This window comes from Anomaloglossus baeobatrachus, chromosome 5 (assembly GCF_048569485.1).
Source record: "Anomaloglossus baeobatrachus isolate aAnoBae1 chromosome 5, aAnoBae1.hap1, whole genome shotgun sequence".
NCBI classification, from domain to species: Eukaryota; Metazoa; Chordata; class Amphibia; order Anura; family Aromobatidae; genus Anomaloglossus; species Anomaloglossus baeobatrachus.
In genome coordinates this window covers 538,116,096-538,142,631 of record NC_134357.1, presented here as the reverse complement: position 1 = coordinate 538,142,631, position 26,536 = coordinate 538,116,096, and the positions used below count along the sequence as shown (strand labels likewise).

At 44.8% G+C, this 26,536-nt stretch overlaps 1 protein-coding gene across 1 annotated transcript in view; it reads right to left on the bottom strand.

The window, feature by feature from the left end:
- The window catches only part of LOC142312195 (uncharacterized), a 102,644-nt gene that overhangs the window by 55,738 nt on the left and 20,370 nt on the right, over positions 1-26,536 (bottom strand). The window contains exon 10 of the mRNA XM_075351096.1: positions 17,886-18,043. Within this exon, the coding sequence (XP_075207211.1) occupies positions 17,886-18,043 (158 nt within the window). The remainder of the gene's footprint in view (positions 1-17,885; positions 18,044-26,536) is intronic.

The following is a 26,536-nucleotide window of genomic DNA, read 5'->3' as shown; positions in this document are numbered from 1 at the left end:
TCGCAAATCCGCTTTAGTGCCCACTTGTCATGTACCCTGAGTTGGAGCATATTTACAGTGCTGGCCAAAAGTATTGGCACCCCTGAAATTCTGTCAGATAATACTCTGTTTCTTCTTGAAAATGATTGCAATCACAAAATCTTTGGTATTATGTTCATTTATTTTGCTTGCAATGAAAAAACACAAAAGAGAATGAAACAAAAATCAGATCATTGATCATTTCACACAAAACTCCAAAAATGGGCCAGACAAAAGTATTGGTACCTTTAGCCTAATACTTCATTGCACAACCTTTAGCCAAAATAACTGAGAATAATCGCTTCCAGTGCCAGAGGCAGCAAAGCAACCCCAAAACATCAGGGAACCTCCGCCATGTTTGACTGTAGGGACCGTGTTCTTTTCTTTGAATGCTTTTTTTTCCTGTAAACGCTATGTTGATGGCTTTTCTCAAACAGCTCTACTTTTGTCTCATCTGACCAGAGAACATTCTTCCAAAACGTTTTAGGCTTTTTCAGGTAAGTTTTGGCAAACTCCAGCCTGACTTTTTTATGTCTCGAGGTAAGAAGTGGGGTCTTCCTGGGTATCCTACCATACAGTCCCTTTTCATTCAGACACCGACGGATAGTATGGGTTGACACTGTTGCACCCTCGGACTGCATGGCAGTTTCATCTTGTTTGGATGTTAGTCAAGGTTTTTTATCCACCATCCACACAATCTTGCGTTGAAATCTCTCGTCAATTTTTCTTTTCCTACCACATCTAGGGAGGTTAGCCACAGTGCCATGTGCTTTAACCCCTTCACAACCATGGACGGAAAGATCCATCATGGTGCCCTGGGCCTTAAAGACCAAGGACGGATCTTTCCGTCATGGCGTAATCGCGGCACCGGAGCCCCCGGTAACTGCGATCGGTTCGCACAAATCGCAGATTCGGGGAAGAGGGGACCTGTACCTGACCTCAGGAGGGGTGGTGTCTCCTCCCCGGACCTACGGAGGCTATGATTGGCTGACGAACGCCGCTCAACCAATCACAGCCACTGTAATGTTCCAGCCATTGAAAGTGGCTGAAACATTGAAATGCAGCCCTGACTAGTGCAGCTGTAGCACTGGCCATTGGCTGGAGCTGGGTGACCTCACTGGATCACCCTCCCCCAGCTACAGCAGCTCTGATTGGAGAGATCGGCCTTGTGACCAATCTCTCCAATCACAGTGTACCTGTTGCCGGTGACCGCCCTCCCTCAGCTTCTCGGTTCTGCAGCACGCCAGTACAGTGAGTGTATACAGTGCAATAGCAGGGTGACAAGCTCCGGTCCCATGCTGTTATTTTTTTTTCTATATATATAGATATATGATAGGGGTAAAGAGTAATTTTTAAATAAGAAAAACCCCAATATTCAAATTAAAAGGATAAACTTTATTACATTAAGCTAAAAAATACCCACAGTCACATATATTTGGTATCTCCACTGGGTTCAAACATATATCAGGGTAATAATAAGTATTCATATATACACATAGCATCTCCTTCCACCAAAAATCCCGATTCCCCCAAGATAGTAACTCCTCCCCCAATGGCCAAACACTTAGTATTTCAGATAAACAGGGGAACCAGAGAAAAGGGCTCACATATGATAGAAGATATAATTTATGGCTAAATAATGCTGATAATCACAATATTTCTCTTATTCAACCGTGTATATATATATATACCCACCTGCCAACCCCATTTAAAGGAGCTGACCATAGAGACAAAAACGTTGTTGTCGTCTCAATGCCCAGTTCCAGCAGATTACCCAGTGTCCAACACCTGAACCGATAAATCCACCTGATAACTCAGGTTACCTCTGAAAACCCCTATTGATTTTCCTCAATGCTCGCTAGTCGAACACCATTATCACCAACGGGAACTGATCAATGCCAGGAGAAAACACAAAGGTACCTAACTATGTACACAATGGAATGCCTAATAGGTCACTCCCAACAAGACAGGGACGTCCCATTAAAACCAACCCGTCACCTGAATTGTTAATTTAAATATAATGCACATAATTGGAATGCTTAGGAACTCATTCCCCACAGAACAGAGACTTCACATTGATGTATAACCATCATCTGAACTGTTAATCAGATTTTCTTTCTCAGCAATCAAAGAAGCACAGACAACAATGCCAGAGGATCATAAAAGAAGAAAGTCCGACAGCTGGAAGATACTCCTTGATGCAAATTCTTGATAGATGAATTGATTATCGCATCAGAGAAGATATTTCATCATTTCTTCATAGTATCAGTCGAATTCAAGGATGTGATAAATCCATATTTCCATTAGCATTAATCCATCATACACACTGTGCTTGATTGATCGCCCAAGTCATCACGATAGAGCCAACATCTCCTATACCTCGTCGCGTTTCCCCCCTTGTACGGTAGTGCCAAGGGGTTCATCAGGAGGTTTTAAACATTAGGATCCATGAGTTTATGCCGACATTCAAAGTGGATCCTAAGCACCCCAGATAGAGAATACAGGGCTGAGCAAGTGCGATACGACAATAGTCTCCAGGCTCAAAAATCCTTCATACACGAGGGCCGGCAGCCTGCCATAATATCCCCTGATGTGGAGTTTCCAGATTAGCGGCCATCTACTATCTTGGGGGAATCGGGATTTTTGGTGGAAGGAGATGCTATGTGTATATATGAATACTTATTATTACCCTGATATATGTTTGAACCCAGTGGAGATACCAAATATATGTGACTGTGGGTATTTTTTAGCTTAATGTAATAAAGTTTATCCTTTTAATTTGAATATTGGGGTTTTTCTTATTTAAAAATCCCATGCTGTTATGTGACCGGAGCATGGGACCCGGAAGTTACAGCGCTGCCATTGTACTGTATGAAACCGGCGAAAAGCCTCCCGTTCGCCGCCGCCGCCCTCCGCCATCACTCCGCTCTCCCCGATCTGCTGCCCGCACCCCCACCTCTCACCCCCTGTGATCGGCTGCTCGACCCTGACCCCTCGTGATCAGCTGCCCGACCCCTCGTGATTGACTGCTCTCCCCCTCGTGATCGGCTGCCCGACCCCTCACCTCCGTGATGTGCTGCCCGCCCCCTCACCTCTGTGATGTACTGCCCGGCCCCTCACCTCTGTGATGTGCTGCCCGGCCCCTCCCCCTCGTGATCGGCTGCCCGCCCCCTCACCTCTGGGATGTGCTGCCTGGCCCCTCACCTCCGTGATGTGCTGCCTGGCCCCTCTCCCTCGTGATCGGTTGCCCGACCCCTCACCACCGTGATGTGCTGCCCGCCCACTCACCCTCGTGATCGGCTGCCCGACCCCTCCCCCTCGTGATCGGCTGCCCTCCCCCTCCCCCTCGTGATTGGCTGCCCGCCCCCTCACCCACATGATGTGCGCTCCCTCACCTGTCACCCCCGTGATGTGCGCTCCCTCACCTGTCACCCCCGTGATGTGCGCTCCCTCACCTGTCACCCCCTGATGTGCGCTCCCTCACCTGTCACCCCCGTGATGTGCGCTCCCTCACCTGTCACCCCGTGATGTGCGCTCCCTCACCTGTCACCCCCGTGATGTGGGTTCCTTCACCTGTCACCCCCGTGATGTGGGCTCCCTCACCTGTCACCTCCATGATGTGCGCTCCCTCATCTGTCACCCCCGTGATGTGCGCTCCCTCACCTGTCACCCCGGTGATGTGCGCTCCCTCACCTGTCACCCCCGTGATCTGCGCTCCCTCACCTGTCACCCCGTGATCTGCGCTCCCTCACCTGTCACCCCCGTGATCTGCGCTCCGTCACCTGTCACCCCCCGTGATCTGCTGCTCGCTCTTCGCTCACCTGTCTCCCCCGTGATATGTGCTCCTTCTCCCACCTCTCACCCTCCCCAATCTGCTGTCCCCTTCATCTCCTGTGATCCTGCTGCCTAGATCCATCCTGTAAGGTAACTATCCCAAATCTCACCTTTCACTCCCCTTCCCCCCATCCCCCCTTACCCCCCATCCTCCGCCGCTCCTGCATCCACTGCGCCCTCTCCCATCCGCCGCCACCCTATCCCAGCCACCGCCGTCTCACATTCACAGATGCTCCCTTTATATGCCGCTGCCCCCCCCATCTGCCGACCCCCGATCTGCTGTCCCCCCATCTGCCGTTGTTCTGATGCATCCTGTAAGTATTGTTCGTGGCTCTTTTCTAACTATCCCCAATCCCATCTCCTACTCCCTCTCCCCCTCTCCTCCCCCATCCACTTGCCGCCAAGTGCTGATCAGCTACGTGATTAGCTGATCAGGTATGTAATTGTTGCTCGAGTTTTTGCTTTTTTTGGTGCACCCCAAATAAAAAAAAAAAAAAGACAAAACTTGAACAATTAGGTACCTGATCAGCAATCGTCCTGCAGTCGTACTCGACTTTGGACAGGACTTCTCTTTTCCATCCCACCTAGTTCCTCCCCCCCCCTTTTTGCAGAACATCCGTGCGTGCGCCCTGATTTTTTTTTTTTATGCCATGGGGGTCTAGTTTCCAAAATGGGGTCACATGTGGGGGAGCTCCACTGTTTTGGCACCTCAGGGGGTCTCCAAACACAACATGGAATATGCTAATTATTCCAGACAATTTTGCGTTTGAAAAGTCAAATGACGCTCCTTACATTCCGAACCCTGCTGTGCGCCCAAACATTTGATTTCCACCACATATGAGGTATCTGTGAACTCAGGAGAAATTGCACCATACATTTTATGGTGCAATTTTTCCTGATACCCTTGTGAAAAAAAAGATACCTGGTTGAAGTAACAATTTTGTGGTAAAAACATTTTTTTTTATTTTCACGGCTCAACTTTATTAACTTTTGTGAAGCCCCCAGAATTTCAAAGTGCTCAATAAACATCTAGATAAATTGCATGAGGGGTCTAGTTTCCAAAATGGGGTCACATGTGGGGGAGCTACACTGTTTCGGCACCTCAGGGGCTCTCCAAATGCAACATGGTGCGGCTAACGATTCCAGCTAATTTTCTGTTCAAAAAGTCAAATGACGCTCCTTCCCTTCCGAGTCCTGCCGTGCACCCAAACAGTAGTTTTTCGCCACATATGAGGTATCTCCGTGCTCAGAAGACATTACCCAACAAATTTTGGGGGTTCATTTAGTCCTGCTACCCTTGTGAATATGCAATATTTGAGGCTAAATTAACATTTTTGTTGCAAAATCTAAAATGTTCATTTTTTCCTTCCACATTGTTTTAGTTACTTTGAAGCACCAGAAGGGTTAATAACCTTCCTGAATGTGGTTTTGAGTAGCCTGAGGGGTGCCGTTTTTGGAATGGTGTAACTTTTGGGTATTTTGTGTCATGTAGACCTTTCAAAATCGCTTCAAATGTGATGTGGGCCCTAAAAAAAATGACTTTGTAAATTTTGTTGTAAAAATGAGAAATTGCTCATAAACTTTGAACCCCTATAACTTCCTTAAATTATTTTTTTTTCCCAAAATTGTTCTGATGTAAAGTAGACATGTGGGAAATGTTATTGATTAATTATTTTGTGTCATATGCCTCGTTGGTTTTAGAGCATAAAAATTAAAAGTTTGAAAATTACAAAATTTTCAAACTTTTCGTGAAATTTCCGTTTTTTTCACAAAGAAACGCAAAAAATATCGGCCTAAATTTACCACTAACATGAAGCCCAATATGTCACAAAAACAATCTCAGAATCACCGGGATCCGTTGAAGCGTTCCAGAGTTATAACTCAAAGTGACAATGGTCAAAATTGCAAAAAGTGGCCTGGTCTTGAGGGTCAAAATAGGCTTGGGGCTGAAGGGGTTAAACTTCATGATGACACTGCGCACCCTAGACACAGGGACTTTCAGGTCTTTGGAGATGGACTTGTAGCCTTGAGATTGCTCATGCTTCCTCACAATTTGGATTCTCAAGTCCTCAGACAGTTCTTTGGTCTTCTTTCTTTTCTCCATGCTCAATGTGGTACATACAAGGACACAGGACAGAGGATGAGTCAACTTTAATCCATGTCAACTAGCTGCAAGTATGATTTAGCTATTGCCAACACCTGTTAGGTGACACAGGTGAGTTACAGGTGCTGTTAATTACACAAATTAGAGAAGCATCCCATGATTTTTCAAACAGTGCCAATACGTTTGTCCACCCCCTTTTTAATGTTTGGTGTGGAATTATATCCCAAATTTGGCTTTATGACAATTTTTTTTTTTCATTGAAGACAAAATAAATGAATATAATAATACCAAAGAATTTGTGATTGCAATCATTTTCAAGAAGAAACTGAGTATTATCTGACAGAATTGCAGGGGTGCCAATACTTGTGGCTAGCACTGTAATTGCATCTGATACTGAAGGGGTTAAGGTGCATTTCTATCCTGCAGTGTTCTAACAGGTAGTTGTAACCTTATCTGCAGTCACTCCCTTCTGCTATAAATATTTGCTCCTCACTTTGCCGTCTATAGCTCATACCTATGCTGTTCATGTTGAAAGAGCTTGTCGCTGCATAACTGTGGTGTCGTTACTATTGTAGCTACCTATAGAAGAATCCAAGGAGAGATTTTTGTTGTTTCTTTCCCCACCCATTTGTCTAACCTTCCTCGTGTTGTCCTATTGTAGTAGTGAAGTTAGCGTCTCGCTGGCCTTCACTAATCAGGGTGAGTTCACGGCCAGCAAGGGCCTAGGCACGTGATCAACATACGAGGGAAAGTACCCATCTAGGAATGTTAGGGAGTGCAGGGATCAGTCTCAGGTGAATATTTGGAGGTGACTGCTCTCCCTTCTCCCTAGTACCTGGGCCTGCCGTTGTACGTTTCCCTGGTGTACCCTTTGTCTTGCGTCGTTTTCCGTGGGTCCTCTCCTCCCCTGGTTGACTTTACGAGGATCTTCCGACTGTGTTGTGCCACTCGCTGAGAGTCCTCTAGCTCCTGGCTTGACACCTGTAGTCACATCATGACAGGTCTCTGTACTGTCCCCTTATATATTTGTATATTTTCTTTATCACACCGAATGCGTACAACAATATTATTCAGGGAATAAAGTCAATTGATTCTCATTAAAATTAAATCTGCAAATGTTATTGTACAAGTTTTAGCAAAAAAATCATTGCATGGAACAAATTTTTAGATCCGTAGTGTGATGGCTGACGCTAAAACAAGAAGTGTTATAAAGGGCTCAGGATGATGCAAAACTGGCAACTCCAAATCTATGGCTCTATTAATTTACAGCATAATGCTAGCATTAAAGCGGGACTAAGAATGGTTGTTAGTGGGGACACCTAGTATAATCTCAAGCATATGGATTTATTAGCCCCTTAGGAAAATGGCACATGTAATGAAGGAAGGTCCAGACCGCTGACTATTGGGCTGATCCATAAATTGTGGTGTGAAATAAAACAATATGTAGGAGTGGAAGCTGAGCTCATTCTGATATCAGTGATTGTTCTCGTACACATTTTCTCAGTATTATTGTTCAGAGTTTCATCAGCTTCCTTCAGTGTCAGTTCTTACTATTCGAGTTTGTTCTAAGTTTCCTTGGTTTTTCTTGGATGAAACAAATCAACTGATGGAGGTTTCTCAAACTTCTAATAATAAATAGTCTGTGAAAAACAGACAGCACATGGACAGCATCTGGGTACTGTCCGATCTTTTCATGGACCAAAAAGGTTTTGGTTTTTTTTAGGAGAATTTGATCCGAGGTTTGACTCAAAATTGGACATTTCTCAATGACTGTGCAGACACCTTAGTCTGCAAAAATACACAGATGTGAATAACTTCATACACTGTAATAGGTACGAGTTATATCCAAGAAACACACGGACAGAACTTGTACAAGAAAAACTGACCTGAATAAGTTCTAAGGGAAAGTGCAATCTGTCACAACAATAAATTATCCATAGGGGATATAAGACCCTCTGTTTCACCACAAGGTAGGCATACGTACAGACGCCAAAGCTCTGAAGTGCTTAACGGAACCAGCTGATTTTACAAACATGCTGCGGGATTATAAATGTTATTGTTTCTTGCACATAAATTGATAACATTTAGATGGATTCAGATAAACTCTCCTACAAAACCTGATTAAGGGTACTTTCACACTTGCGTTTATTTCCTTCCGTTTCAATCCGCCCTTTTGGAAAACAGCGGAATCCGTTAACGGATTCCGCTGTTTCCCATAGACTTGTATGGGTGACGGATTGTACCAAAAGGACCTGCGTTGCTTCCGCTGGGCGACGCTCCGTTGCTTCCGCCCAGCGGGAGGAACGCAGCATGTAACATTATTTTGAGCAGCGGAATGCTCTTTTTTTTTTTTAAAATCAAACTTTATTTTGGCTCGCGGTGGCCGAACGTTCAGCTGAGCGCCCGCCCGCCGGCATGCCCGGGCGCCGGCAAGTGACAGCGCTCAGCTGAGCGCCCGCCCGCCGGCATGCCCGGGCGCCGGCAAGTGACAGCGCTCAGCTGATCACCCGGCGGCCGGCTGCAGGGAGCGATCAGCTGATCACCCGGCGGCCGGCTGCAGGGAGCGATCAGCTGATCACCCGGCGGCCGGCTACTGGGAGCGATCAGCTGATCACCCGGCGGCCGGCTACTGGGAGCGATCAGCTGATCACCCGGCGGCCGGCTACTGGGAGCGATCAGCTGATCGTTTACAATAGTCTGCCGCTGGTAAAACTGTAAAAAAAAAAAAATCAAAAACGAATTGCGTTGTTTTGCAGCATCCGTTGCATCCGTTGTGCCACTATATGCAACACATCCGTTGCATCCGTTACACAACGCAATGCAACGGATACCGTTCAACGCAAGTGTGAAAGTACCCTAACAAAGTCATTACTACAGGACTGTATGAGAAGGGGATTTATTGTAAAAGAAATGCTACAGCCATAAATGACAGAATCTGGGCCTTCTGGCTGGAGACTTTGGGATTCCAGCGTGTCAGTACGAAATGGGGTCCTTGTCCCTGGAGCTTCTCCACTCGGTATAATGAGACTTACTGACCCTATTCATATAAAGAGCGTTTTAGTAAAATAGAAACTACCTAAGTTTGAGGACTTTGTCTCACCTATGTCATTGTATAAATAACTATGAAGATAACACTATTGTCCTATATAAAATATATGATGTTGCTGAGGCCCTAATATTTCTGTACAGTACTCTCTGTATCGATAATCTTAATACCACAGGAACTGCAGAAAAGTAAAGCGCAATAGGGTTTTAACCAATAAAATACTTGTGTATAAAAGTAAAGTCCACTCACCTATAGTGGTTGTGCCAGTCACAACCCCTATAATGGCCGAAAAAAGGTGCTTAGCTGCAGCCCCCCCGAGGTAGGCAATTCAGGTATACAGGAGAAAAAGGGATTTTCGCCGCGCTCACACCACACTGTTTGTATATATTAAATTTATGTCTTTTGTATTCTTTGTAGGCACAGGTCAATGCGTTTCAAGGGACTCAGCCCTCGTCATCAGGACAGCAGACCAAAAGAACATAAATATAGGACTAAATTTATGTTCTTTTGGTCTAACCTGATGCAGAGGGCTGAGTCCCTTGAAACGCGTTGACCTGTGTCTACAAAGAATAAAAAAGACAAATTTAATATATATGAACAGTGTGGTGTGAGTGCGGCGAAAATAATTTTTCTTCTGTATACCTGTATTGTATCGATTATCTTGAAATTGAAAAACGGGACAAGGGATTGCAATTTTTATTTAAAAAAAAAAATAAAACTGTGGTCTCAAATAACACAATTTATATACAAAGAGCATGTAAAATATTATAAAATATGCTCAAGGACCTTGTGTGGAGAGGTAAAGATCCAAGACTGAAGATGCTTTATCTCCAAAAGTCTACAAAACAGCGAGGTTTGGCAACTCCAAATTTCCTTGTCTATTCTGGGATTGGGAGTCGGAACGAAGATGGAAGAGAAAATGTTGGGTATTAAATTTAAGTGATGGGGCAAGGGTTGCAAAACGTCTCCATGTAGTGTAGATATATATGAATATATAACATTGTGAAATATTCAATGCATATTGAATATTGGTTTTTATTTCCTCTTCGATGAAAGATATTAGTAACTGCATATATTGTTAATACAAATAAACCATATTTTTCAGACCATAAGACGCACCGCAGGTTTAGACAGTATCGAATAGGACAAACAATTTTCCTGCTAAAAAAAATCTTCTCTGGAGATATAAAAAAGGTGAGCCAATATCACAAATTTTAATGCACTAGAGTAAATCGGGAAGTAATAAATCTATTGCTAGTATTTCTCTGTACCATGTGTTTTATGAAATATAGCTTCATGGCATAAATATTAATGAGCAATTTACAGAGCACATACATACACACAACACTGTTGGATGGACAATACACGAACACTCAGGTCCGCTATGTATGAACATTTAAATATAGTGATGGGCGATCCCCCGATGGTCGGGATCAGGGAGACTCATCTGATCATTTTGTGAAGATCGGGATCGAGATAACATAATCTTGCATCCGATCACAGATCTTGGACTTTACAGTTATGTGATGGGGCAGGAGGGGCTACAGATACAGTTAATAATAAAAATTGTCATTATACTTACAGGTCCCGCGACGCGTACTGCAGACTGTCTCCCGCCGCTTCTGATTCCGATTCGGAGTACGATCAATGCTGTGCCGCCCGGTAACCAAAGGACCTTCCGTGACGTCATAGCCATATGTTCAGTCACGTGGGAATGTTGTATTATCTGATTGGCTACAGACGGGGTCACATGACAATGACGTCATGCAAAGGTCCTGTAGTGTCAGCATGCTCGCCGGTACACGGTGCTCGCCCGAGCATCTCAGTACTCGGTATACCCTTGCCGGTTTCCCATGCTGGTACTAACCTGACTTCAAACTGGACTGGCAGCACTTTTACAAATATTTCACAACGCGTACAGATACGCACCTGTTCACATATGTAAAAGTGCTGCCAGTCCAGTTTGAAGTCAGGTTAGTACCAGCATGGGAAACCAGCAAGGGAACCCCTAGTTTTCATTCTGTTTTCATTATATATTGCATGTAACAGGGAGAGATGCTCTGTTTTGCTGGATTTGCACTCCAGCCCCTGGCAGCTTCATTAGCCTTTTTTGTGTTCACCTGATGATCTTGTAGGTTTTTAAAGCCCAGAAAAGGAGGGTGCCGTGAAGGGGCGCTGCAATGGCCATTTTAATATTCTAAATACCTCCATTAATATTATATTAGGTAGAATTTATTGTGGTTTTGCAGTGTGCGACTGTTCCTTTTTTTCCCCATCATATTTGCGAGCATTATTGGTTCCGGGACTGAGCTCTTAAACCAAGTTCTCTTATATCAAAGCAAATTTTCCCATAGGAAATAATTGAAATTAGACAATTCGTTCCACAACCCAAAAATATTTACTGTATTTATACAAATTTATTACAGGAATACATAATAATAATGTACAGTATTCATATAACGTTATTACAGTACACTAATACAAAATACTGTACAATGTAGTAAAAGCATATAAAACAGATTAAACTGCACTTTAGCTTACAATAGAATTGTTGGTGTGCGGGAGGTACAATACAAGCAATGTGTTGTATTGGTTAGCAGAAAAAGTACAATACTGTATCCACAAATGCAAATTGATAGACATGCTATATAGTATTTACTGTACTGTACAATGGTATACAGCATACAGTACATATGTACAGAAGTTACCTCCAGAGCAGGTCTGAGCGCGGGGAAAGAACAGAACCGGATGTGTGCACAAAGAGTATTTGCTCTTATTGCAAAGCATTGCTCTTAAACAAAGTTACACAGTTTTAGAAAGCCTTGCTTGTCTTGCAAAATGCTCTCAAACCAAGTTACTCTTAATCCAAGGTTACACTGTGTGTGTGTGTGTGTGTATATATATATATATATATATATATATATATATACAGTTAGGTCCAGAAATATTTGGACAGTGACACAATTTTCGCGAGTTGGGCTCTGCATGCCACCACATTGGATTTGAAATGAAACCTCTACAACAGAATTCAAGTGCAGATTGTAACGTTTAATTTGAAGGTTTGAACAAAAATATCTGATAGAAATTGTAGGAATTGTACACATTTCTTTACAAACACTCCACATTTTAGGAGGTCAAAAGTAATTGGACAAATAAACCAAACCCAAACAAAATATTTTTATTTTCAATATTTTGTTGCGAATCCTTTGGAGGCAATCACTGCCTTAAGTCTGGAACCCATGGACATCACCAAACGCTGGGTTTCCTCCTTCTTAATGCTTTGCCAGGCCTTTACAGCCGCAGCCTTCAGGTCTTGCTTGTTTGTGGGTCTTTCCGTCTTAAGTCTGGATTTGAGCAAGTGTAATGCATGCTCAATTGGGTTAAGATCTGGTGATTGACTGGCCATTGCAGAATGTTCCACTTTTTTGCACTCATGAACTCCTGGGTAGCTTTGGCTGTATGCTTGGGGTCATTGTGCATCTGTACTATGAAGCGCCGTCCGATCAACTTTGCGGCATTTGGCTGAATCTGGGCTGAAAATGTGACGACATGGACTCTCATGGGTTAACGTTTCTTAAAATCCAGCCAGACAGCATGATAGATTGTCTATAGATGGGGGAGAAGTCCCTCATTGTTTTTACAAGACTCTTGTTGACTCAATGTAATTGTGTTGGCCACTGAAAGCTAGACGTATTGTTCTCCAGACATTTCCAGTAACCATTGTATTGTAGTTGTGTATTGATAATGTAATTACCTTAGTAGCCATTGTCTAGTCGGTGACTCCCAGTTTACATGTACACCCTCAGCCTTTCTAAGCACATCATTTAAATGAACATTGTCCATGCAGCTTGAAATTCCTCCAATGGGAGAAGCAATCTTGTCCAACCAATCGATGAGGACGCAGTGTATCCAAGGGGAAGGTTGTGGCTATAAAAAGGACTTCTTTAAGCCACCAGTGGTGGTTGATGGTTGATGGATTCAGTCTAAGCTCTTTGGAGCTGACTGGAGGATCAGGACATCTTACGGCTTCCATCTAGGGACTCCGGATCCGGTTGGAGACCATATCCACAGCCTAGGGATTTCGACTCCGGCTGCCAGGATTGTAACATCAAACCAGGACTACCTAAGGAGGACACGCAGGTTGGGACAGTTCAGTCACCTGTTACAGACTTTGCAGACCTCAGACAGCTTGGAACCTGTGAGGCATGGACATTCTAAATCCCTGGTGAGCCAGCGGAAGGGTGAGACTCTGTTGCCTGTTACATTTGTGTGTTTTGCTGGTTATGTGTTATGTGCTGTTAATTGTTTGGGGATCCAATAAAGTCTAATTATTGTGGTTCCCTCACCCTGTGTTGTCTGAGTAGTGTTACGCCCACGGTTAGGGAGGCCGGCGTTCAGTTGGGATGAGCCCTGAGCCACGCTGTCTTTCTAAAGACGGTGGGTTTTAGTGGACGAGAGCGCCCACTGAGCCCCGTGTCTCCACAATTGGTGGCAGCAGTGGGATGTTCGAGCGCTGGCCCCCAGCAAGGATGATGGTCACTTGGCGGCCAGGTAAATGATGTTCTGTGGGAACAATATCTGGGCTGACCAGGGTGATGGAAGATCCCGAGTCTCGAAGTCCCTGAGCCTGTATATCACCGACCTTGACCGTCTGGATGTGGGGATGGAGGTTAGCTGGTGTACGGTGTCCGGCCTGCCGTAGGGTGTGGACTGGATAAACCACTTCCTCAGCTATTGGTGTTTCTTGGGAGTAGCATTCCTCAGGTCTCGTTGGTTCATCTCGGCATATGTTGACTGGTAGACGGGCTCCAGGCATGGGGCCCCGGTTTTGTAGACACTCTAAGTATATCCCGGTACACTTCAGAATTCATCCGGCTACTCTTGTCTGCTGTTAGGTCATCAATAAACACAAGTGACCCAGTGCCATTGAAAGCCATGCATGCCCATGCCATCACGTTGCCTCCACCATGTTTTACAGCGGATGTGGTATGCTTTGGATCATGTGCCGTTCCCTTTCTTCTCCAAACTTTTTTCTTACCATCATTCTGGTACAGGTTGATCTTTGTCTCATCTGTCCATAGAATACTTTTCCAGAACTGAGCTGGCTTCATGAGGTGTTTTTCAGCAAATTTAACTCTGGCCTGTCTATTTTTGGAATTGATGAATGGTTTGCATCTAGATGTGAACCCTTTGTATTTACTTTCATGGAGTCTTCTCTTTACTGTTGACTTAGAGACAGATACACCTACTTCACTGAGAGTGTTCTGGACTTCAGTTGATGTTGTGAACAGGTTCTTCTTCACCAAAGAAAGTATGCGGCGATCATCCACCACTGTTGTTATCCGTGGACGCCCAGGCCTTTTTGAGTTCCCAAGCTCACCAGTCAATTCCTTTTTTCTCAGAATGTACCCGACTGTTGATTTTGCTACTCCAAGCATGTCTGCTATCTCTCTGATGGATTTTTTCTTTTTTTTTCAGCCTCAGGATGTTCTGCTTCACCTCAATTGAGAGTTCCTTAGACCGCATGTTGTCTGGTCACAGCAACAGCTTCTAAATGCAAAACCACACACCTGTAATCAACCCCAGACCTTTTAACTACTTCATTGATTACAGGTTAACGAGGGAGACGCCTTCAGAGTTAATTGCAGCCCTTAGAGTCCCTTGTCCAATTACTTTTGGTCCCTTGAAAAAGAGGAGGCTATGCATTACAGCTATGATTCCTAAACCCTTTCTCCGATTTGGATGTGAAAACTCTCATATTGCAGCTGGGAGTATTTCTGAACATGTTTTTGTAAACAGCTAAAATAACAAAACTTGTGTCACTGTCCAAATATTTCTGGCCCTGACTGTATATATATATATATATATATATATATATATAAAAAGAGAAAGCGAGAGAGAGAGAGAGAGAGAGAGATCTATAATGTACACAATATATAGTTGTATAAACATAAATAATTTTAAAAACTTACGTAGCGGACCGCGGTATTTTTGACTCTCAGCGCAGATGAAGCGGATGGCTACGGGCTGCCACCCCCACCCCCATCTGCCTGGCTTTACCTGACTGGCAATCAAAATACAGGGAAGCCCATTAATTTTTATTTTTTTTTTTTAATTATTATTATTATTATTATTAAAAAAAAATAAAATAAAAAAAAAAATGCGTTGGCTCCCGCTGTATTTTGACCGCCAGTCAGCTGGGATTCTCGGCAGCGTGCAGCCGCCTCTGGAAATGGCGCATTGTTTCTTAGCGCCATTTCCAGGCGCTTTACCTGGCTCGTCCAGCGGCCCTGATGGCGGTGGCACGCTGGGTAATAAAGGGGTTAATACCAGCTTTGTATTCTCAGATGGTACTAAACCCCAAATTCATGAGGTCACGAAAAATTAGACATGGCCACCATGAATTTTTAGTAAACAGTAAAAAAAAAATACAGAGAACTCCATCTTTACAATAACAAAATCCTTAGTCCAACATATTCCACGTCTCAGAGCATTAATCAGCTTCATCACTCTGTACAGACAGCGTCTCTACACAGTGAGACGCACAGAGAGCCAAGTCAGCCTGGCTACATTGCTCTCTATGGAGCAAAAAGCAGGCTGACAGTGAGGGGATGATTGCACTTGCGTCTCGCATGGACATCACCCCACATAGACGGACTGATCTCAGCACAGGAGCGCTTCAGCTGCATGGAAACACATGCAGTCGACCAGCTGCTGCCGGGAGATTGTGCACCGTGATGTGACACTCGCATAGTGACAGTCAAAGTTCAATCAAGTCCACGAGCCATGGACTCAGGTGAACCCTGACGTCACCGCGAACACGGATGAAAACAGCCGATGACTGCCGAATGATGAGCAGCGCAATGAAAACCCCAGAAGTTAAGACGACCTTTTAATAACGTCATAGTCATGTGATCAGTCTGTAAGCCAATGTCTGTATAACATTCACACCAGACTGGTCACGTGGCTATGACATCATTGAAGGTCCTGTAAGTCCAGTGTTGGTTACCGGGCGGCACACTAATGATCGATCGCGGAGGCAGAAGCGGCAAGGAGACAGAGTCTGCAGGACCCGTCGCGGGACCTGTAAGTATGATCATAATGTTTTTTAATAATATGCTTTCTTTTTACAGCCCCTGGGCCCAATCTGTAACACGAGCTTTTCCAGGAAAGCTCGTGATCGGGATCGTGCACACAATCACAATGTGATCTGTACGATCCCCAATCTTTACAGATCGGGATCTCCCGTCCCTATATATACAAATAGATCTCTGCTACAAATGCACATTTGCATACACATAAACTGTGTACAGATTACACCATTTTTCAGTTTCTTCCAGGTTATGACCTGAGTAATCTGGATAGTTCATGAGCTAGTCAAGTGAAAGGTTCTTCAGTTTCTCACTCAGGATGTGCAGCCTCTGTATATGTCCTGGTAGCTTCCTCTACTGCTCTTTACCGATCACACAGATCAGTGTGGGACAGGAAGCAAGAGCAGTTCTCTGTGATCGGGAAGGACGCGGTCTCAGCATTCTCCATCATTACAGGAAGCTGCCTCCAGACTGTAAGAGGCACTCCCTTACTAGCAAGATTTTTTTACTTGTTAAAAGTGTCTTATAGTCCAAAAATGTGTTAACTTCTAAAGCAATTTGGCTTTCTCATTCAATTATACAAGGGTCTCTTACATGTTTTTTGTACAATGTATCTATAAAATTTCTCACTGTGTGAGTTATTTTGGTGGTTTGAGTTTCCAGTAATTCAGATTTCAAAATCTAGGTAGGAGTACGGCTTCTTTCCTGTGTGAATTCTCTGGTGTATTATAAGATCCGATTTCTGGTTAAAAGGTTTCCCACATTCTGAACAGTAAAAAAATTTCTTCCCTGTGTGACTGCTGTGGTGCTTCACAAGGTCAGATTGCTCTGCAAAACATTTTCCACATTCTGAACATGAAAACGGCTTCTCTCCTGTGTGCATTGTCTGATGTGCAACAAGGTGTGATTTACATGCAAAACATTTCCCACATTCTGAGCATGAATATGGCTTCACCGTTGTGTGAATTTGCTGGTGTCTAAGAAGATATGGTTTCTGTGTAAAACATTTCCTACATTCTGAACATGAAAAAGGCTTCTCCCCTGTGTGACATCTCATGTGTAAAACAAGTCTGAATTTAAACACAAAACATTTTCCACATTCTGAACATGAATACGGCTTCTCTCCTGTGTCCCTTCTCTTACGTGAAACAAGACGTAATTTAGTTGCAAAACATTTCCCATATTCTGAACATGAATATGGCTTCTCCCGTGTGTGAATTCTCTTGTGTCTAACAAGATGTGATTTATATGCAAAACATTTTCCACATTCTGAACATGAATGTGGCTTCTCCCCTGTATGCATTCTCTGGTGTTTAACAAAACTTGATTTATATACAAAACATTTTCCACATTCTGAACATGAATGTGGCTTCTCCCCTGTGTGAATTCTCTGGTGTCTAACAAAACTTGATTTATATACAAAGCATTTTCCACATTCTGAACATGAATATAGCTTCTCGCCAGTGTGAGTTTGTTGATGTTTAACAAGATCTGATTTCTGTACAAAATATTTTCCACATTCTGAACATGAATATGGCGTCTCCCCAGTATGAACTCTCTCATGCCTAACAAGACGTGATTTCTGGTTAAAATATCTCCCACATTTAGAACAAGAAAATCTATTCTCAGTGTGAATTTTTTGATGCTTAACAAAAGATGTTTTGAGGGGAAACCTATTTCCATATTGTGAGTTTGAACTTTGCTTCTTTGCTCTAAGAGCACTTTGTTTATTAATGCCTCTTTTGTGACGTTTACTTTTTTTAGTAGTCTGTAATGAATCAGAAAATAGGACCTGTTTCATACGATCAGATGATAGATCTTTGCTGTGAAGGGATGATGGGATATTTGAAGTAATAGCATTCGCTTCAATTGTATCCTGTGTGAAGTCAATGTCATCTGGTTTAAAAATTGAAGCAGTCAGTTGTCCCTCTGATCTCCTGTCACCATCGTCTGCCAAGAATAGAAAGAATTGTTATTTTTTAATACAATATCCTTGAAATGTATATTTTTGAACATTCCTACTTAAAATGCCCATAGCAATGTCAAGTTATGTAGCAAAATTTACTTATTCACTAAGACAATGACAGTTCACAGCCTACTATATGATCTCATAGTACGAACCAGTAGAGCGAGGTGTTTAACTGTTTGTGTTGCAGGCAGGGGACAGACCGCAGCAAGGGGGGAGGGCTGCTCGAGACGCTCGGATCCGGGGTCATTGCGGTGGCTCAAGGGGGGAACCGGATCCGGGGCCTGAGCACCTGTCTGTTACCCGAAATTGAAAAGGGGGATATTTACAGGGGAGGGTTTGTCAGTGACGCCACCCGTGGGTTGCGGTGAGTTGTTGGTGACACCGCCGCTGCTTTTGTATGGGGCGCCCGGGGCTTATGGAGTGGGGCAGTAGGATGGTATCCCCTACATGGGTAGGGGAGGTGTTGTCCCTGGGCCCAGGTGTAGGTGGGGTGCAGTGCTGGGGCGCCGTCTGCAGGCTGGACCAGATGACACCGATGTACTCACTGTTTAGAAATAAATCACTCAAAGTCCAAGTAGTAAACCAAGTGCCGGATACTGGTAGCCTCCGGAGGGGTGTGCTTGGGTCCCACACACCGGTTGACAGGACAGGGGCCCTTCCTCCTGCACTTCAGTGTTTTGTCTTGTGTGTTGACTAGTCCGCATGAAACAGGAAAAGTCCACTCCCGGTGTCTTTGCTGTGGGAGCTGTGGCCTGCGAGATCTTATCCTTGGGATTTTTGCAGGCACTTGCAGACGCCCTAACCCCCGCGTTGGGCTTCCGTCTCGCTCTATCTGGGCTTCCTGGTGGGACAATTGTATACGGTAGAATCTGGCTCAACAGTGAAAACTCGGGTGCCTCCGGGAAAAAGAGAGCAATAGTTCAAAGGTGAACCCAGGCACGCTCAATCATGAAAAAGAGAGTAGATGTCTTTTGGTTTGCTTTTATTCATGCAAAGATATGAAAAAATATCATATATCATATGACATTTCGGCCCAACACACAGGCCTTTAACAAACAAATGATCTAGTTGAGTATGCAAGGAGTAGGGGTGGTGAACAACATGATCACTTGGGTGAAGACTGTGAGAAAAGATATATACCTTTGCCAATGCTCCAGACAGGAGCTATCCTATAGCATGGTCAGACAAAGTGCTGTTAGGTCACGGCCAAGCAGAGCACAGGTCACTAAGAAATATGGAGTGGGACTCCAGGGGACACCTTATAATGTCAAATTAGGGAAAATGGGGTATCAGAACCATGTGTATGTTCCCATATAGTAAATCACTGGTGAACTATGTGCCAAGGGGTTGGTCTCTGGTTCCTGGATAGGATGCAGTGGTGGTTCCCGTGGGGGGCAGAGGAATCTGGTGAGTCCGGGTGGTGAGCGACCATGTGTGTCTGACCATGCTATATGGATAGCTCCTGTCTGGAGCATTGGCAAAGCTATATATCTTTTCTCACAGTCTTCACCCAAGTGAACATGTTGTTCACCACCCCTACTCCATGCATACTCAACTAGATCATTTGTTTGTTAAAGGCCTGTGTGTTGGGCCGAAACGTCATATGATATATGATGTTATTTTTTCATATCTTTGCATGAATAAAAGCAAACCAAAAGACATCTACTCTCTTTTTCTTGATTGAGCGTGCCCGGGTTCACCTTTGAACTACTCCTGGTGGGACAAGACATGGAATCTTGTCCCCTGCTGGCTAATTGAAAAGGGGCTTGAAGCTGTCCTCGCCCTAGGGTCCAGGCACCCCGACTGCACGGCCTCCGGACCGGATTCCCGCTGTCGGCACCGGCGGGCTACAACTCTGCCCTGGTCCACTTAAGGTCTCACGCGACCGGATCTCTGTCGCTTGTGGCCCTGCTCTGCCGTCTGCCACCTAGTCAGCTCAGGTAGTCCAGTAGTCTGGGAGCTATGACTCCGGACTACCACTTCACTCCTCTCACTTCCAGCGCTCAACTCTTTCTGACGTGTTGCCCTCCCCTGACACCTCAGAACCACTAGGTGGGCATCACCATCTGCATGGCCTCTCCCACTGGTGTGTCCCTATTGTCCTTGGGGGGGTGACTAGGCTTTGTGACTGATGTTTGTACCTGTGTGTGGGTCGTGTTGGAAGGCAAGGAGAAGAGAGTCCTGCATCTAGAAGATAGATGCAGTCTCCTGTGACAACCTGATTTTGTCAGGGTGTCACATTTCTTCATACTGCCTCCCAACTATTGGTATAAAAAACTACCATAAATGCTATATAGGTGAAAATATAACCATTAAAAACTTATACTCATCCCGAAAAAAAAACAAGCCCCCACTTAGGTCTATCGTCTGTCAAAGGAAAAACAGAGGGTTTCCACATTATTATTAGATCAAAGGCTGTTGAAAAGCAACATGGCTTTCATAAACTAATCCAGCAAAATCCGCTCTCCCAAAAAGTCAAATCACCCCCCTCACTTATGAGCCTTGCAGTGTGTGCAAACTACGTTTAGCATTCTTCTATTTGGCATTGCTGTAATTAGAAGAATCCACTGAATTTATGGTGTGCGTATCGCCTGGAGCACAATCTGGGCACTACGTGATGGGCAATAAAATGGAATATTTTCAATGTTCACTCTCCAACATCCATTGCATGCTGATTTCCAGGAGGTGCCTGTGGAGTTAACAAGTCAATCCTTCTATAAATTAATTCACTGAGGGTTATAAATGTAAAAATGGAGTAACCTCTTTAGAGAGTTTTCTTCTGCATTGGTTTTTTCCATTCTGTCACATTCAGCAAATCATGTGTCACATCTCCTCTGTTATCTCCTCCAGCGACACTTGCATCTGTCATCAGGTGCTGACGCAATAACTGCATTCCAATACCTAAATGGCGCGCCTTCCCTTTTCAGCCCTGCCATGTGCCCAGACAGCAGTGTACAACTGTATATATGGTTGTCGGATTCAGAAGAAGTTGGAAAAAAATTTGTAATGTCCTTATGTTTCCTATTATACTTTGTGAAAATGAAAAAAATTGGGGCTACATGAACATTTCAGTGAAGAAAACAAAAAAAATGGTTGCATTCCATTTTGTGTTAATTCCAGAATGTGATTTCTGAAACTCTGACAATTTTCTAAAATCTAGGCCCCTCAAAGCAATTTCAAAAGTGATTTGTTACCCAAAAATAGGTTTTGTAAATTTATTTGAACATATAAACACTTGTTGCTAACATAAAGTGACACATGTTAGATGTGAAAAATGGTTGCTTGTTAGGAACAGAAAAATTAGTTGCGGGAAGTGGTTAAAAGGAATCTGTCAGGTCCCCTCTGCTCTCCAACCTAGCAGTAATGATACCTGTATGGCCAAATTCCCTGCCTAACCATCCCTGTATAACGCTATTCACTAATATGAATGTTTAAAGAAACCACTTCTAATCCTTGCTGTCCCTATGCTAATTAGGCCTGTGACTAGCAGAGGGGCATTGTTTCCCCAGACTAGTCACCCCTTTTTCCATGTTATCAATCCCTTGTGAGCATTAACATCTTTTCGAAGAGTCAGCATCAAAGTTAGTTCCTGGAAATCTCACGCATGTGCGCGGCTCATTTTGGCAGCGTCAGTGAGCCTCTCAAGTCGGGTGTATGCATACCGGCTTCATTAGGTGTACTGTGAATGACCGGAAGTTAAGAAAATGGCTCACATACACGTCTTCTGAACTTCTGGTCATGCACAGTGCACCTAATGAAACCGGGAAGCGTCCACCATGCTTCAAAGGCATACTCATGCCACTCAAATGAGCCGCACGCATGAGCAAGATTTCCAGGAACTCACTGTGCCACTGGCTCATGGAAATTATGTTATCACTGCCACATGGTCATCATAACATGGAAAAAGAACAAACTAGTCTGATGAACTAATGCCCCTGCAACTAGTCACAAGACTAATTAGCATAGGGACAGCGAGCTTTAGAAGTAATTTTTTTTAAACATTTATATTAGTGAATAGCATTGATGTACAGGGCTGGTTAGAGAGAACATGTGGGCATACAGGTATGAATGCTGCTGGGTTGGAGGGCAGAGGGGACCTGCCAGGTTAAAAACTCTGAGAATAGATACCAAATCTACTGAATGATCAAACTCAACAGTTGTCATCAGTAAAAAAGTAGTAATATGGGGCGTGGCTTGCTGATGGCCGGATAGGACGTGCATGCTGCTAGCTCCCGTCCAGTTCCTCTCACTATACCGTGTTATTTGGTTCCCTGACGGTTACTGACCTCATGGGGAGACCCAAGAAGGCCCCGGGGCCCGGTACAGAAGCTGATGGTAGCTCTTCTTCCATGGAGCGGTTCCTAGCTCACAGTGCTTCACAGAGCTCCAAGATGGCACCGGCAAAGGGCACAAACAGCTCACCTCAGAGAGAGGCACAAGATTCTGAAGACCCTGCAGGTTCACATGGAGCAGATCCTGAAGGTGACATGGGGGATGGTGAAGGTCTCACCCTGAGTGAGATAAGCAGACAGCTTTGCTCTCTTCCCACTAAGAGAGACTAAGGGGTGCTTCACACACAGCGAGCTCACTGCCGAGATCGCTGCTGAGTCACGCTTTTTGTGACGCAGCAGTGACCTCATTAGCGATCTCGCTGTGTGTGACAATGAGCAGCGATCTGGCCCCTGCTGCGAGATCGCTGCTCGTTACACACAGCCCTGGTTCGTTTTCTTCAAAGGCGCTCTCCCACTGTGACACACAGATCGCTGTGAGTGACAGCGAGAGAGCGACAAATGAAGCGAGCAGGGAGCAGGAGCCGGCATCTGACAGCTGAGGTAAGCTTGTAACCAAGATAAACATCGGGTAACCAAGGTGGTTACCCGATATTTACCTTAGTTACCAGCCTCTGCAGCTCTCACGCTGCCTGTGCTGCCGGCTCCGGCTCTCTGCACATGTAGCTGCTGTACACATCGGGTTAATTAACCCGATGTGTACAGCAGCTAGGAGAGCAAGGAGCCAGCGCTAAGCAGTGTGCGCGGCTCCCTGCTCTCTGCACATGTAGCTGCATTACACATCGGGTTAATTAACCCGATGTGTACTGTAGCTAGGAGAGCAAGGAGCCAGCGCTCAGTGTGCGCGGCTCCCTGCTCCCTGCACACACAGCTAAGCGGTGTGCTCTGGTAACTAATGTAAACATCGGGTAACCATACCCGATGTTTGCCTTAGTTACCAGTCTCCGCAGCTTCCAGACGGCGGCTCCGTGCAAGCGCAGCGTCGCTTGCACGTCGCTGCTGGCTGGGGGATGTTCACTGGTCGCTGGTGAGATCTGCCTGTTTGACAGCTCACCAGCGACCATGTAGCGATGCAGCAGCGATCCTAACCAGGTCAGATCGCTGGTCGGATCGCTGCTGCATCGCTAAGTGTGAAGGTACCCTTAGAGATGTTTGCCTGCAGGCTGGAGTCCTCATATAAGTCAGAACTCCAGGCCTTGAAAACGGAATTCACTAGCAGAGTGGAGCTGATAAAGGAATCTCAGAACTCTGTTCTAGAGGAGTTACAAGCCCACAGAGAGATCATACTCTCTAATACAACCAGGCTGGATTCTCTCACTTCTAATATTGAGGACTTAGAAAATCGTAATAAAAGGAATAATGTCCGCATTAGAGGCCTTAATGAAAAGTTACTGTGCAGGAGCTTTTCAAACAGATCCTGGGAGATGAAAGTGAAAGTCCAGTGGAGCTGGATAGCATTCACAGGGCCCTTGTTCCACAACCATCCTGATTCACATCCCAGAGACATTATATGCAGGATTCACTTTTTTAAAGTTAAGGAATCTTTGATGTCAGCGGTCAGAGGGAAAGGCCCTATAACTTTCATGGACTCTCAGATCATCCTGTTGCCAGATTTAGCCAGGCGTACCCTGCAGCTCCGAAGGACTCTTAGACCACTCCTGATGAGTCTCAAAGACAAGGACATACCATACCGATGGGGATTTCCATTTCAATTAACAGCCTACAAAGATGGATGATGAGCTACCTTGCACACGCTGCGAGACCTTCCAGGATTTTTAGGAACTTTTGAGCTCCCTATGGTTGACTTGTCGGAGTGGCCAAGATCACCTCAGCTTCCTCTTGAACCCCCAAGGTGGCTAACAGTGCAACGAGCTAAGAAGAAAAGCAAGGGCTCAGAACCGGCAGCCAGGGTCACTTGAATAGAGAGACTTCAGCGAGCCTTTCCTCCAGGTGGTCTGGGTCTGCAATGATCCTTATGCGAATCCTAAGTTTGCCTGTTCTCATTCTATAAGTGGCAGCTTTCATATATATACCGAAATGTTCTAAAGGTTTATTATTATTTACATGCCTCTTCTTGAATCTAGGTTTCTTAGCCTGCAATTATCTAAGTTATGCCAATTTACCTCCCCCTTTTTCTTCAATAAGAACAGTCCGTCATGGTTCCATTTCATGCTGACTGGTTGGTTTGGGCGGGAAGGCGGCCTGCTTGCGTGTTGGTTTCCTTCTCTCCCCCATTAATGTGCACCAGGTGGAAGAATCCGCCTTCTTTAGCACACGCTCTTGGGCTTCTTGGCCCTATTTCCGACTCTACTTCTATTTCTTGATTTGCCTCTTCCCTCTCTACATTCCTTCTTATCCTTTTCCTCTCTTCTTCTCCTATCTTTTTCACTGTGTGTTTTTTATTTCCCTCCCCATTTGTAAGATGTGTGTCCTGCTACGCCTGTGCGGGCTCTACCCAGCAGTAGGGAGGAGGGTGGGGATCGCTTTATCAGATGGATAGCCTTAAATTGAGCTCCTTTAATGTTAGGGGCTTAAATATGCTGGAAAAAAGGCATCAAATCGCCTATATGAGTCATAAGAAAAAAGTTGCAATTTTACTTTTGCACGAGACGCACTTCCGCTCCGATACGGTCCCCAAGATGCCAAATAAACATTACTCTGTATGGGTTCATAGCACCAATCCTGAGGCCAGATCAAGGGGTGTCTCTATAGCAATACATAGATCTTTTGGACATACTATCCTGAACTCTCATACAGACCCACTGGGTCATTTTATTTTCCTACAGGTGTCCTGGTCAGAGGGGACGGTTGTAGTAGCTAACATCTACAGCCCCAATCAAGACCAGAAAAAGTTCCATGCGGAGTGCCTGAGTGTGCTTGCTAAGTTTGCCGGAACCTCTCCAGTGATCTTGGGTGGAGACTTTAATCTACCACTGGAGCCTTTGGTAGATGTGTCGTCAGGTAGGACCTCGTACCCTCTCTCTGCCATTAGAAGTCTTAGGAAAAATGCGCGAGACATGCGATTAATAGATGTCTGGAGGGTTCTTCACTCAGAGGTTCGAGATTATAGTTACTATTCCCCTGCCCACTTGTTATATAGCAGAATTGATTACTGGTAGACCCAGCATCCAGACTGTTAGGGCACGTTCTGCATCGGAAACCATTAGTGTTCGGACTGGAGGACGGATCATTTGGGAGAATAGGAAAAACGAGCCCCACACTTAGCCTGATGAATAGAATTTGGAGGAAGATCAAGAAAATAAGAGGGATTACAGCAATAACTGAATTCTCTCCGTTGTGGGACAATGAAAACTGCTCTGAGATATACAAGATAGACATAATTAAGGAATGGGCACGTAAAAGGTATATGGTATATGGGGCAAATTCTTAGCCACGGACGTCTGAAATCGTTTACACAAATACAGGATGAGTTTGGGATATCCCCACTTGGGTGCTACCAGTACAAACGGTTGGCACATGCAGTGGTGGCTCAGGGGGTTAAGCAATCATTGCTGGTACAGGCAGACCTAGTACTGAAATATGTGTGTAGTAGTGGACCCACAAGAGGAATCATATCTACTATATATAGGGACCTACTGCATACATATTTGCTTGATCACCCTGTAAACACTAGGACTAAATGGGAAGCAGAGATAGACGGGATCACTGATGAGGTATGGGATAGTGTTTTGGAATACATACCGAAATTATCAATGAGTGAACCAGCAAGATTATCCCATCTCTACGTGGTGCATAGGGCATATAGATCCCCCGCTAATTATGTGTAAAATGGGATTGAGGAGTAAAGGGGGCTTTACACGCTACGATATCGTTAATGTTTTATCGTCGGGGTCAAGTTGTTAGTGGCGCACATCCGGCGTCATTAACGATATCGCAGCGTGCGACACTGATCAGCGACCTTAAGTGACCTCAAAAATGGTGAAAATCGTTCACCATGGAGAGGTCGTCCCAAACTCAAAAATCGGTAAGGGTTGTTTATCCAGGTGGTTCATCGCTCATGCGGCAGCACACATCGCTATGTGTGACACCGCAGGAGCGAGTAACGTCTCCTTACCTGCCGCAGGCCGCCATGCGGAAAAAAGGAGGTGGGCGGGATGTTACGTCCTGCTCATCTCCACCCCTCCGCGTTGATTGGCCGGCCTCTTAGTGACGTTGCAGTGACGT